At 32.6% G+C, this 14359-nt stretch overlaps 1 protein-coding gene across 2 annotated transcripts in view; it reads right to left on the bottom strand.

Annotated features, from left to right (window-relative positions):
• Window positions 1-222: 222 nt before the first annotated feature.
• The window catches only part of LOC145668440 (thrombospondin type-1 domain-containing protein 7B-like), a 1268628-nt gene continuing 1254491 nt past the window's right edge, over window positions 223-14359 (bottom strand). For both annotated transcript variants that reach the window (XM_081736305.1, XM_081736304.1), the window contains one exon: window positions 223-7448. In XM_081736305.1, coding sequence (XP_081592431.1) covers window positions 7367-7448 — 82 coding nt within the window. In that variant the 3' untranslated portion in view covers window positions 223-7366. The remainder of the gene's footprint in view (window positions 7449-14359) is intronic.

Genomic DNA, 14359 nt, shown 5'->3' with positions numbered 1-14359 from the left:
CTAGGCTACTACCTGGCCGATTTACCAGCAAATTGATTTTCCAGTGGGTAATGGTAAACGAAGTCGACTAGTAATTTGATTACTGACTGTAGTGATATATTTAAATTTGATTAAAAACGTAAATTAATATTCTTTCTTTCCTCTGTGGAAATGGATTTAATTAATTTGTAGTAATAATTTTCTAACGTCATGAAATGGAATATCGTATCATAAAAGAAAAACTTCATATTACAATATTGTCACTGTATTTATTCTGTTCTGTTTGAATTTTGTTAATTACATCCAGAATAATCCGTAAAAATATGAATGTCTATATTCTACTCTGAATGTTGTTTTTATTCTTTTTTTTTGTATATGTTTTTGGGCTTTATGAAGCTTCATACATATATTAACGTGTATACATGCTTAGTAATTATAAACATTTTTCTTTCTTTTCATTTGTTTTATTTATTTATTTTTGTTAAATTGACACATGACTGAAAATGAAATGTAGATAACGACATATTTACATTAGGGAAGAAAATTATCTTATTGTATTTGAATGCAAAATATATTAATAAAAATGTATATTCTTTACTTATTATTGTTCAGTTTTTTTAAATCTAACAAGCTAACATTAGAAACCCTTGGATAGTAACATTACATTGTTTGATATACATATAAATTTATAAGTTTGATTCATGTTGGGTATTAGTTCATACTCATATACATACATGTCCCCAGTTTCATTTTTGTCGACTGTGTTGCCATATGAATTTGAATTTATCTTTCATGTTTTATAGAATCACGACCAAATCACAAAGGTTCAGGTTTTACTGGATACTATGTTGTAACTGCTAATTATATTTTTGATCACTGTGCATATACTTTCATACAGTAAACATATATCTGGTAACAATACAAAAAACGTAAAACATTAATGTTTATATCAAGATCAGTCAATTCACGACACACCACGGGACACTTTTCATGCACAGGTCTTGAATATATATTTATAAGTTGTAGGGTTTTGTATTTTAACCCTCTCCACAACAGCTTCTGACTTTGCACGTCCCGCGAAAGTGTTTGCATGCTACTAATGACACGCGTTCCTTAAGTTGTCCACCCCTGGTCTATGTACTTCCTCACTGTTGTGTAAATTGCTTGAAAAAATTAATATTTGTGCGATATTTCGAGGAGGAAGAATTTCTTATTTAATAAATTTTATATTTTAAAAAAATGTAACTCAAATGATTATTTAGAATTTCGACTAATTTCTTTAATTAGAAATGCAAGATTTATCATTTTTATAGTTTGTATTGTTACAAAAGTATTTCTGGAATGAGATTAAATTTCCAATCATTGAAAAACACACGAAATATGTAATTTTCTGTTCATACGCCCTTTACAAAATAATAATAACTAAATTAATTATTTTTTTAAAAAAATAATGTTAATTTTTCTATCTTTAGCTGTTTGAATTGTATCAATCTTATTTAAAATTAAAACTTCCAGTTTGAGATCATGATGATTGATAAAATAAAAGAATAATGACTTCTTTTACACTGCACAATGTAAAAGTACAATGTTGTAGAGAATGATAAATATAATTCATTTTCACAGCTTTCCTACCTTGAACTGAATAATTTTATTTGCTATGACATTAAACTTGATATATCCAAAATAATTTAACACAGTAACTAATACTATCCTTTGATTTGTCCATACAAATTATTTGTTTTACAATTTTCATCACATCTTAGCATTAAACACATGATAATATTGTTGTAATATCCGTTTCAAGAATTTGGCATATATATTTGTGCGTAAATATCTTAAATACGCTTTATTTGACTTCGCCGTTTTCTACTACGATGCATTATAATTGTTTAAATACTTAGCTTTTACAGCAAAATTAATTTTGTTAATTAAATTCATGATCTAGAAATTGATAGTTTCGAGATGAATATATTCTTACTTTTTACATATGCCATGTGATAGAGTTCTTTACTTAAAAGAGTTTTAATTCAAAAGACACTTTCAAAATTATAACATATATGCTGTTACTTTCCTAGGGTTTTAAGTCTGCGATCACAAAGACTGACACGTATATGATTTGATGGTTTAACATTGTTTCTCTTTGTTTTTAACATACACACATACATACTTAGCAATGCACGCACAAACATGTACACAATCTTTCAAAAAGTTTTAACTGTCATACACTTAATATCACCATTCGCTCAAGCATACGCGAGTAGGTTGGACGTTGTGTTTGTAGGTTTCACAATACTATTCATAACCATTAAGAAAACACACACGAAAAATGTAGTGTGCTTTTTCCATTTTGTGTTATTTTCATAAGTTTGTTGAATTTACCTTACGTATGTCAGAGGCAAAGCAACAAGATCGGGAAGACTATATATAAATATATCTGTTTCTTAATCTGTCTTTTTCTGGTTTCCAAAGTTTTCAACATTTCTTAACACACAAAAGTTTAAAGAAACATATCATGATTTGAAAAAAAGTAAATTTAAACATACCGGTCATTATTAATCCCCATGATAGTTTGTTTTTGTCTTAGCTCTATTTATAATGTCATATAAATAATAGCTAATAAAATATTTTAACCAGCAGTGTTTTGATTGTATTGAAAGCGTAATTAATTATAGTTAAAATTTGATTGAAATAAAATGTTGATATCTAATGAAGCTTATAAGTTATGAATTGACGTAAAACTATGTAAAATACTAATTCAATCTATATCTTATATTAAATAAATGTAATAAAAGTTATCACAGTGTACAAGCACCAGCCATCAGAATAAGCAAAATCATTTCATACCCAAAATCAGGATTAGAAAGAAGACAGACTGCACGATACTTGCATTGTGAATGAGTATAATGACTAGATTTCAAATTCATGTTACCTAATGTTCTATTACGCATTAATTAACAACATAGTTATAATAACTTTTGGATGTTACCTAATATTGACATTGATTAGTTTTAGAGAATCTTGTAAGTACAAATTATTCCAACAAAACGTTAAATCATAACCTGATTTATGACTAGATTATTTCAAATATAGTAGTATGAGATCTCTTCTTTTTTTTAAAAAAAATCAAAGATAAACATTTATTTACTGGCAAAAAATTATTTGTCATTGTTGTTTTGACTAGTACTGGATAACTTCTACTAACATGTAAAGATTGTACAAGGAACTAGAGAATCTCTTTCCTCACTTTTTGACTAAATTCAAAATACAGAATCTTTTACATTAGTAGAGACTAGATTTTTAGTACAATATATTTAACAATTCACAACGAAACATACCTAAGTATTATAAAATAAGTTTTAGATTCCCAGAATTTGAAACAGTGTTTATTGAGTAGTCATACAACAGTTTTGTGTTTTTTATTCCCAAGAAAATTTGATTATTTTATTTTTAACATAAACAATGTACGTTTGGTATGGAATGAAATGAGATCCTAGATTTAACGCCTTAAACGCTGATGTAAACTAGATGTAATAAATGTTTATGCTGTTTTAGCAATGAACGATAGAATAACTATGAAATTCTAATGAGAGGAAACAGTAATACCCGAGAAAACCCTGCACAATCGTGTTCGAAAAACAGTTATATATCTTACTTTGAAAATCCTTATATTATTATTCACAAATGGAATTTAATCAAATTTACCTCCTCTATAGCAAGTAGTATTTCTCAAGCCAAGGATTTTTTTTAAATAAAGATTATTGGTCAGCTTTTTCTGAAAAAAAAAACTCTACGTAATAATTTCGGGCAGGAAATATCACTCTGCATTTTTGAACACGAAACAGAAAAATATGAATGAAACAAAAGTATATAAATATTTCAGGAAAATACGTATATTTGCCTAATAATCCGTAAAGATTGTAATTCTATAGGATACTATGAACGCAATTCTTAATCTAACATAAATATTAATTTTTGAGTAATCTTTTTGTTAAATAAATCAAATTATCTCCAGTTTACTTAAACCGCAATATAATCTAACTTCTCATAATATTTGTTGGTATATTCATAAAAATACGATTACACAATGTCTCACTGTTTTAAATATACTAGAAATAATATAGTTAAAGATCGTTAACATTTGTATCTGAATGTTATGTGAAATATAAATATAAAATCAGTTTTAAATAAACATGCTATAAAACATCCAGGAGTTGTTATAGCAGATAAGATAAAAATTCTTCAGGTTACAAAAAGAAGAAAATAAATATCTTGATATTAAAAGTGACACCGCATTGAATTCTAGTAACTCTTCCCAGGCTATCAGCCAGGTGAAAACACTGTCTTTCGATACTTAGAGTGCAGTATTCCAATTTCTGAAGATGAACGCAATGAACATGAATACATTTGAAACATTGAAAGAGAACATGTTTACGTGGCTGATAGTCCGATAAAACTTACTAGAATCACGCCACCGAGAAAGATTCAATTCTTTCATCGCATCCTAAATTACTAATACTCAGACAGCTAGAACATCTAATTTGTTTTCATGTTCTATCACAAGCTGGTTTTTAGTATTGCTTTAAGTGGTTTTTAAAAAGTAATTTAATAATAGCAACAATTAATTACACAAATTTCTATGACAAAGTTTCGAATTAATTTAGATGATGAGAAGAAGTTTTCCTTTTTTCATGAAAATAATATATCTAGCTTCCGTTGTAGAGGTAATTTGTCTGCGAAGTTCCGTTTTCCTTCATTTTGTTGATTGTATTTCAAGCTCATTACATTATGTAACATTTTAAATTATGTTCTGAAATAAATCATTTTTTACTTTTGCTTGCATACTTCTATGATTTTTAAACAATTCCTTGAAATTCTTTTTATGCTATTTTTAACACAACGTCTAATTATTTCAATGAAGTTGGAAATTAAACCATTCTTTAGATTTTGCAGCTTAGGATAACTTTTCGTATACTCCTCATAATGTTTCGTATATTTGGTTCTGTCGTGAAAGTTTAGAAGTGAAACAAAATCGAATGAAATTAAGTAGTAGAAAATAGGCACCAGCGAGAAAAGACACCATAATTTCCGTTGATAACTATTGCCAAAATCAACTAAAATGAAATTGAGCACGGACGTTTATAAATCAATAATAAAAATGTGCAAAGTATATCCTTGATTGAATTAACAAATCACTCCCTCCGCATTTTGTCTATAATTTAATTCACCCATTGACTATAAATTTTAAGTTTCTCTTCTATTCTAGATATTTTCATCTTAGTGATAGCGAATCACTAAAGCAAGTGATTGTCACACTTGAAACTATCAGTCATACAGTCCAAAAGAAAATTTAACTGTTTTCGAACGATGCACGTATCTTTTATATATTCAACAACAGTATAAAGTATACTAATGAAGCTAGTTATCTTTGACAGTAAGGTTTTCGTCATTCCTATCCGCTAGTATGTAAAATTCAACTTTGAATCGTACAAAGAACGTACATAGTTGAAATATTTCCATTTGACTTTATACTGATTATTTGGTAGAAAGACGATATCAAGATTATAACAACTTCTTGGATCAAATTGCAATGCATGATCTAGAACCAATGTTATAAATAAATAGAAACAACTCTTTTATAAACATATATACACTGAAGTTCAACGTCTTGTGCTAGGTAAAATTATATTACACAATATTATTTTAGAGAAATATTGGTATAATAATATCTTGTAGTAAATGTATAAAAATTCACTTTCACTTCGTATGTTGATAAGCTATAGTATCGAAGAATTTTAATTATTTATCTGGGATGTTATTTTTCCAGTAATACAGAATGCATTAAAGACCACGAACGAATTTAAAAATTGACCAAGGGTCAGGCCTTATTTTGTTAAATTTAGCATAACTTTAACCGAACCAGCAATGTTAATAGAATTGAAAATATACGTCTATGACTATCCTTGTAAGCCATAATATAACCTTATTTATGTCCACCTAGTGAAAAGATATGACAGAATATTAAATTATATTTTAAGGAGATATTACAAAACAACTTTCTACTACTAAAAATATTGCTCCATAAAACTATAAAAGAGAACACTCTTCATTTTTTCCAAGGTGGCAATGATTCCCTATTGAAGTATGATATAAAAATGGTTGTAGGATTGACAATGACTTCTTTGTCCCTATTTAAAAAAAAGCATCGAATTTATGGAAATTGTACTTAAATAAGTATTCAGTTAGCTTTTCAAACAAAAACATAAATTAATTATATCTTGTGATAGTTTCAGAAAGATTCATCATCTGGAAATCATAAAAACGGTTTGTAACATAAATACTTTGTTAGGAATAGTTTAGCTGCACTTGGAGCGAAACTCGTAGTTTTGATATTCTGCAATATTTTCGGCTTGCAACATCAGTTTTACAAGAAATAAAATATTAATAAACATTAATAAGTTGGGAAAGGTCAAGACACGCAAGTGGTTTGGAAACACTATTTCTGACTGACAACATGTACTACTCTGCGCAATAATTATGAAAGATTACACAACTTTCTTGCCCTACTTCTGCTCTGCCCTAAACATACAAAATAACTTCACTACTATCTGACTGTCAATTTTAATAGAACATCATTTTATGTATTATAAATGGTTAAATAACTCATGGTTAATTGCAATATTTCAGCACCATTTAAATACACTATGAACAAAAGATAGGGGTTGCCATTTTACAACAACAAAGCATTAAGTTTAGTAATTTCTCATTCTGATCAAGATGTTATAGTTTCAGAAATATAATATTAAAGACAGTCAGACAATAATCCTGCTTTTAGTTCCTCTTTTTGTTTATTACCTTCTAGTTAGATTATCATACATTATTTTCTGTACAAACAACGAACATTTCTTCCCTATAAGAAGAAGCATTGGCATCCGTAACTGAAAAACAAAATGCATCTCAGTCCTTTCCTTTGCTTAATACACAACTATATTTACACAATTATCGATCAATTGGTAATTTGTTTCTTTTTTTTAATGTTAATTTTCTTCCGGAATGTGAGTGTTTGTCCACCATGTCTAATCCGCAGGGAGTAGTTAAGTTATCATCCATCCTTACGTTTCTGTTTCATGTTAAAAACTTTTTTCTTTGTCATACAAAGGAATAAATAAATTATATAACTTTTTAAATGTCACTGTTCTCTCTCGCTTCATCTTTTTTTTTTTTGTTTTTCACCACAGTTTATTTATTCTGGTTCTTTTTTGTCTTTTGTATAATAACAACCTCACAACACAGAGTATGGAGCGACACCGTCAGTGGTATAACGCCATCGTGGTGGAGCTGCTTGAGTCAAATCGGGTCTAATTGCCGTTGCCGGGCAAGAAGTTGGCTGTCATGGCTTCCCCTCTCTTGTTCCCTGTCGGATTGTGAGGGTGTGCGGTTGAAGACCTCCTGCATTGCCCGTTGACGTATGGCTAAAATAACAAATTTTAAAAAAAAAAAGTTAATTAGAAATTGTTTCGTTAAAAAAAAAAGAAATCGATAGCATGAAACTTAGCTAATTTAGTTTATTGTGATAGGGAGAAAGAATGTTTACTCTCGTTTCATATTGAAGTCATGATGTCAATAACACGACAACCCTTAATTACCTTCTGACGTTAGCTGGGAAACACACCCACGTTATTGCTTGTCATTTAATCGAATGGAATGTGCATAGAACTGGTCTGTAACTACGTTAAAAGCTAATAATAGCGTGAAGAGAACTTTAGTCATAAGTGGTCAATGCTAACCAGAAATATAACCATTGGGTAGTATTGTAGTGTACTATATGGGCATCATATAACTTCCTTACATAAAAGCAGGCTACATCCAAGCCACTGACATATAAAAATGAAATTAAAATATGTTAGCATAAACACCGAAGTACGGCATAATGTAACTTCTGGAGAATCTATAATTTGAATTACTAAAGCAAATTGGATGAATTAAGCAGATTGGAATAATTAAGGCAATTGTAATTGGATAATAATAAAAGTAGAAATAAGGCAGAACTTGTAGCAGAAGTCTATTATTATTACTTTAATGACCAGAAGTTGAAAAGGAACTTGTAATAATAATAAAATTCTCCCGCTTTTGAAGTATTGTCACAAATAATTCCGGAATGTTTTACTTCTGAAAAATGCTATTTTAGATCAAAATAAAATACGTATATTCTCAACTACAGATTTAATTAGTATCGTCAACGAACGAGATTTGACATGAACACCAAATGATTCGTTTCCCACTCAAATACTACGCATGAGGATTTACATTTACTCATATGAGTTTGTGTGAGCTTAATGAACGTATTTCGATTGCTGAAATGCTTTATCTTTAGACATTCGTTTTCGTTGTATCTCTGTAATATTATAAATCGTAGAAGATTTATAAAAAATAAACTTCTAATTCAGAATCTTTCACATCACAAGTAATTCACTTAGAGCGTGATATAACAAAATTTAAACAATATGTATTGTTGGAACATATTGTACAACGACTTGTGTACCTTTAAACATTGATAAATGGATTTTGTTATACTGTATTTGTACAATTACTTTATAAATTTAGTTTTTATATTATGAATAATGCAACACTACAACTGTTTGAAATCTAAGACTTGGGTGAACCAGTGCTGTCCACAAGACTCGTGAAATTTCTTGTCTATAGATATACCGCGTTGACTTGACAGTTAGTCTTCCATTCCAAGCGCAGCTATCGGCTAAAGGAATTCCACTCCCTTTCGCTAAGGCTTTCTCGCTTAGCAACAGCTGAACCCTTATTGGCTCAACGCGTGGGTGTGTAGCGGGTGTAAGCTACAGTTCACATTTTTGCCACGGCTCAAGACATTTTGGCAGCACTATAGTCTCAAATTTAAAAAGGCACTTCTTGTCTCGACTCTCTTCTTATTTTCGAGACAAGAAATTTCTAGTCTCTTAGGCAAATCTCGTAGGCAATACTACTTCTCAAGTTAATAAAATAAGTACCTACTTCCCTTGATCAGGACATATTCTAGAAATGGCTACTATTTTCGTACCTGAAGTAGACATCGAAGTTTGTAGTATTATGCTGTAGAATTCTTTAGTGAAGGAAGAAATAAAAAAGCACACTAAGAGAGAGACAGTCAAAAAGTTCCCAGAATTCTGTTGTAGCTCTTTATTATCACAATATAAATATACATTTACTTAATCGCTTTCAAAGTTGGCATCTTCCAAACACACACACACACACACACACACACACACACACACACACACACACACACACACACACACACACACACACACACACACACACAATTGTTCCATTGTTCCATCGCTCAGCAATCGAAACACCGACGAAAGGCCTTTCTTGGTATTTTCCGAAGGTCAGCCATCACGTTAGTTTTGATTTCTTTTATGTTGGCGAAACGGAAAAGGCTCATTTTTAGCTTTGGGAAGAGCCAAACGTTCGATGGTGCTAAACTGTTTTTAAGGGCCATCAGGATCTCCGAATCAGATTTTCCCCAATTTGCACATGAACTCGATGTTTGCGCGTTGCTCGATCTGTGAAATTGGGCAAACTGATCATATATTTTTCCGTTCAGCTACACTACACGTACACTGCCAGTTAAGACACGTTCACACTTGTTAAATTCAGAATTAGGCAACCTACGGACTGCATTGCCCAAGCTTCATTGTGATTTCATCACAATTGCTAGAACTACAACATTTCGGGGACTTTTTGGCTGCTTTACGTAAAATAAAATTTGTTTAGTTGAATTGTATAAGTTAATAACGAATGACCATTACTTTCCTTGTGATTTCGTAGGTTTAAACAAGATTGAATTTAGGCGAGTGGTTAGCGCGGGTGTAACGCTATAGGAAAATTTCGGGCTTAAATTCCGACGCCGGGCATCTTGACAGGTTTTTCTCATCCTCACCAGAGTAATGCTGTTATAATACTTTTAAGATATAGACAATAGCAGACTTCTTTCCAAAATTTTCCTTCTTTTTTACTGTTAAAGTTGCAATGTAAAATAATTTTTCGTTTATAACTAAAACCTGCTAATAAATGAATACATACAAGTGGCGCCGATTTTTTTTTTTTTTTTATACAATTGTGGGATCCGTTCAGTGATGTGTGTTTCATTGTCAGATAACATAAGAACATAATGAGAATTTTAATATAAATGCGAAGGGGATCCGAAAAACTTTGGCGTCCCAAGCTCCATCGGCTCCCATGCTTGGAGTGCAAATACGTCTTTTTAACATTTCGCTCTGCTAAAAAAATAATAGCGAATAATATTCCTGTTGTGTTTAATGAATAGCTATCTTTATATAAACTTGCTTGTGATGAGTTAGAAAAATAAAACCGTGGAACATAATTGTAAACAAATTTCCAACATTGTACAATTCTGGAGAATCAGACACAGTGGAATAAAAATTGATTACTTTTCATAGTCTTTTTCCATTTAGAATATACACCACAAAGCTTAGGAAATACGAGATTGAAGTAAACATTTTAATGAGACTCACTCTCCAATTACTGTTTTGCTACGAAACCTTACATAGGCAAGGTTGAAAAATCAGCAAAGAGATTTCATTAGCGGACCTGAAGCTGTAAAGATGTTGGTCAGAAATGGACAGTTGGAGCAATTTAGAAGAAACACAGTTATATATCGGCAGTTCACGACAGTTTGCAGCTGAGCTGCTCAGCAAAAGAGTGACTGTGTTAGGTACAGTGCATAGTTTTAAACGAGATGTTCCAGTTCAACTATGTCTTGCTTTGTTGAACAAGACTTTGTCAGGAGCAGTTCGTTTTGCTTTTATCGTCAATGCTCTTTCGGTTAGCTACGTGCCAGAAAAGAGAAAGATGATTACAGTACTTTCAAAACAACACAATGTCACGAAAGTAACTGACGATAACCCTGACATGGTCCATCTTTATAATTCTTGAAAAGCAGGTGTGAATGCTATCGGCAAGTGTCATAGCATTTATTCTTGCCATCGCGGAACCCGACATTAGCCCATTAGAGATGTCTTCTGGAACCTTGTGGACATTGCAGCCTACAAATATTGCGTGTTTTTTCGTTAAATCAACGACCAATGGAATAAAGAATCACCGAAAGATTAATTCAGGAAAGAAGTTTTATTGGAAACCACTTGTTCAAGAACTGTGTGATATAAATATACGAAAGAGCTTCGCAAATCCTGCAGTCTCTGCAGGAAGTACGTAGTTACAATCCAATTAAGGTCAAGATGAGTTAAGATGAGGGACAGTCCAGACACAGCCGCGTTGCAGGACAATAAACAAAGTGCTCAACATTCCGAAAAAAGAGCCATGTCCTTGTGTCTTACAACACAGACAGAAGTGCATGAATGCGTGTACTGATTGCAACAAGTATCAGTCACAAAACAAAATGCATGTTTTCCGCGGGGTAGTATTTCTTGCCCCTCACTATGAGAATGGAATTGATACACCTTTCTACCACCTCGCGATTTAATTAAATGTTTTAAAAGTTTTAAGGACCCAATTCCTAACAAAATTGATAAATGCATTATCTTTCTCTTTGCAGTTCTATGCAGTTCTCTTTGCATAGAAATATCATAAAAATTATTAAAAAGAAAAAAATAAAACTTTATTCTTTCACAGCTTGAAATTTACGGTTATTTAGCCACATATTTACAGAGTAAATTAGTTCTTATACATGTTATTCCATCACTCGTTGGATTCGTACAGGACTCCCATCTACACGACCGGTGTTTGAATCTTGCTTGCGCTTTGCTTTTGTGTTTTCATTGATCAGGTAGAACAACAGCAAAAAGAAAAAAAATGATTACGATTTTAAGTGCGACTCGACACACGTAAGTGTCAAATGAAGGGGATAAAGTAGGATTTTACAAGCATAAAGACCGTTTTAGAGTTTACTGTTAATAAAAGATATGAATAGCTTGCATCTGAAAAATAAATGGAGTTCTCTTCAATTATAGTCCATAAACAGCTATGGTGAAGAAGATATATTTAAGTTATTTTGTGTGTGGTCAGCACATTGGCTTCCATCATCTTTATTTCTGAAACTAAATATAATTAAGAATATTTTTCTTTAGAAGTAAAATATTCATCTTTAGTCCTAAACAAAACAGAGAGCATACTTCAAAATGTCACTATGTCATTATATTTCGTTACATAAATAAATGGAAAAGTGAATACGTGTATATCTACTTGAAAATGTTGAAGATAATACGACGAACATTATAAACAATTCAGTAATAAATTAAGCAATAGTTTATACTAGAATATACTGCAATGAAGTACCTGGTATTGGAAAATATTTCCCGTTATATATTGAAATATGTTTTTTTTTTTAAATAGGGACGGGAACTTCACCTTCAAATATACATCCTGAATTCTACAAAATCTGAAATATATTAAGAACTTTAAATCTTGAAAAACTTAATATAAGTTTGACGTCCATGGCTACAATGTTACAAATTGATGAACTAACAATAAATCCAAGGTTGCGCTGCCAATGATGTGAGAAGTTGTCTCACATTGCGAGAAATTTTTGTTATGATCTTAGAATTGTGAAGAAGCAGCTGGATGTCACACGGAGAAGAGAGACAGAGAATGGACTAGGAGTAGAAGACCAAAGGCAACATCAGCGGCCAAAGACGTTTTAAGAAATACGGAGCCATGCTTTGCGTGAACGATCTGTCTCCAGAGACAAAGCCATGAAAGTTATCCTAAGACATATTTTCTAAGCTGCAGAGAGGAAGTTAAACTCATTCCTCCATCCTCGATTGATTCTATACTCAAGTGTTGGGAGGTGACTGGAAAGCCTCAGATAAATATTGTATATTCCACAAAAAACGAATATTTGCTTACGAATGCTATCGTGGAACATTTTTTGATTGATAAAGTAAATCCATTCCTTATTTTTTTAAAGAGTTCAACTGTATCGAGTGCGAATCATTGAAAACTTCAAAGGAAATATGCACTCTGTTGCTATACAATAAAATCAAATACAGAGGTTGTTCAATCTACATTTGGCCAATTTCAACTTAACCTGAACATTTAGAAGAATCCATGGCACCAGGTCCGTAAGTGCTCGATGTGTTTCCCTTGGTTCCTCATAATAGCCCGACAGCGTAATTTCCACTGTAATAGGCTTCTCTGAAGAACTGGGAGGGGAATCTTGTTCCATTCCCTTCTCACAGGTTTCCAAAGTCTTTCCTCAGTTGTCACACGCCGTTTTCCCAAAGCCCGCTTCAGCAATCCAAATCCACAATAGTCCATAGGACTTGCATCTGGAGATTTAACAGGTACCTCATTGAAAGGTATCACCTATATACCACTTGCCTCCTCCATCTCCCTGTAGAATGTGAGGGACGATCGTGAGTTATGTGATGAGGCCTTGTCCATATGAATGCGCACCAGATTGGCGTCATTTCCATACTTTGTTGGAATCTCATGCTCGTAGATCGGCCGCATGATGTGCTCCTGAAAATACTGCGAATTTATTTTGCAGTTCTTCGCCACCCTACGAATCTTCAGTTTACCTCGGTAACAGTAGCCAATAATAACCATGAACCCTTTTGGGAAGGATTCTTTACTGACACGGACCCACCTTCTGAAGTTCTTGGCGCCTTTCACTCGGTACATGATGGCTCTCGGTTTGTCGCAGTCGGAAAGGTAAATCCATGCTTCATCGAGCGTTATGACGTACATCCAGCTTTGTTTTGCCAGATGTCGTTCGTACAGCTTCCGGGCGTTAACTTACGTTCCTTTTGGTGGGCATCCGTGAGAAGATGGCCGCGAGCTTTCATGACTTTTTCCAGCTTGAGTTGATGGTGTAACGTCCGGCTCACAGTCCCCAAAGACACATCAAGACGATTAGCCATACACCTTTGTGTTGGCGGATTTTCTTGCATTGCCATTTTGCGAAGTTTTCTCTGCATGGTGGAGCTGGCCTTGGTGCATTCCCCTTTCCTAGGCAACTTCGTTGGTGATCCAAATGGTGGAGCTTCTTTGCCCTTGTACTTTTTAATAACATTTTTTATTTCACTTAAACTAATATTCCAACCATTCTTCTTACACTGTTTTCTAATGACAGAAACACTAAAGTGGGTGTCATAAAGAGCCGCAACATAGCCTTTCCAAAACCGGCTTGGTTTGGGCGGCATTTTGGTCACAGACCGGAAACCCACACACTTGGAAACAAATTTAACACAACACTCACAACAATGGTCCTGTTTTGTGCGTTATTGTCGTCCGCGCGAAAAAAAAACTCCGTTCTCATAAAGCCACTGCACAACACTGGAGGACGCCATAAGCCAAGTCGGGTGACTCAATTCTGCCCGGGATGAGG

The sequence above is a fragment of the Thermobia domestica genome, chromosome 13 (genome assembly GCF_964235325.1).
Source record: "Thermobia domestica chromosome 13, izTheDome1.hap1.1, whole genome shotgun sequence".
Lineage (NCBI taxonomy): Eukaryota > Metazoa > Arthropoda > Insecta > Zygentoma > Lepismatidae > Thermobia > Thermobia domestica.
Note: the sequence above shows the minus strand (reverse complement) of the source record. Positions and strands in the feature narration are given on the sequence as shown.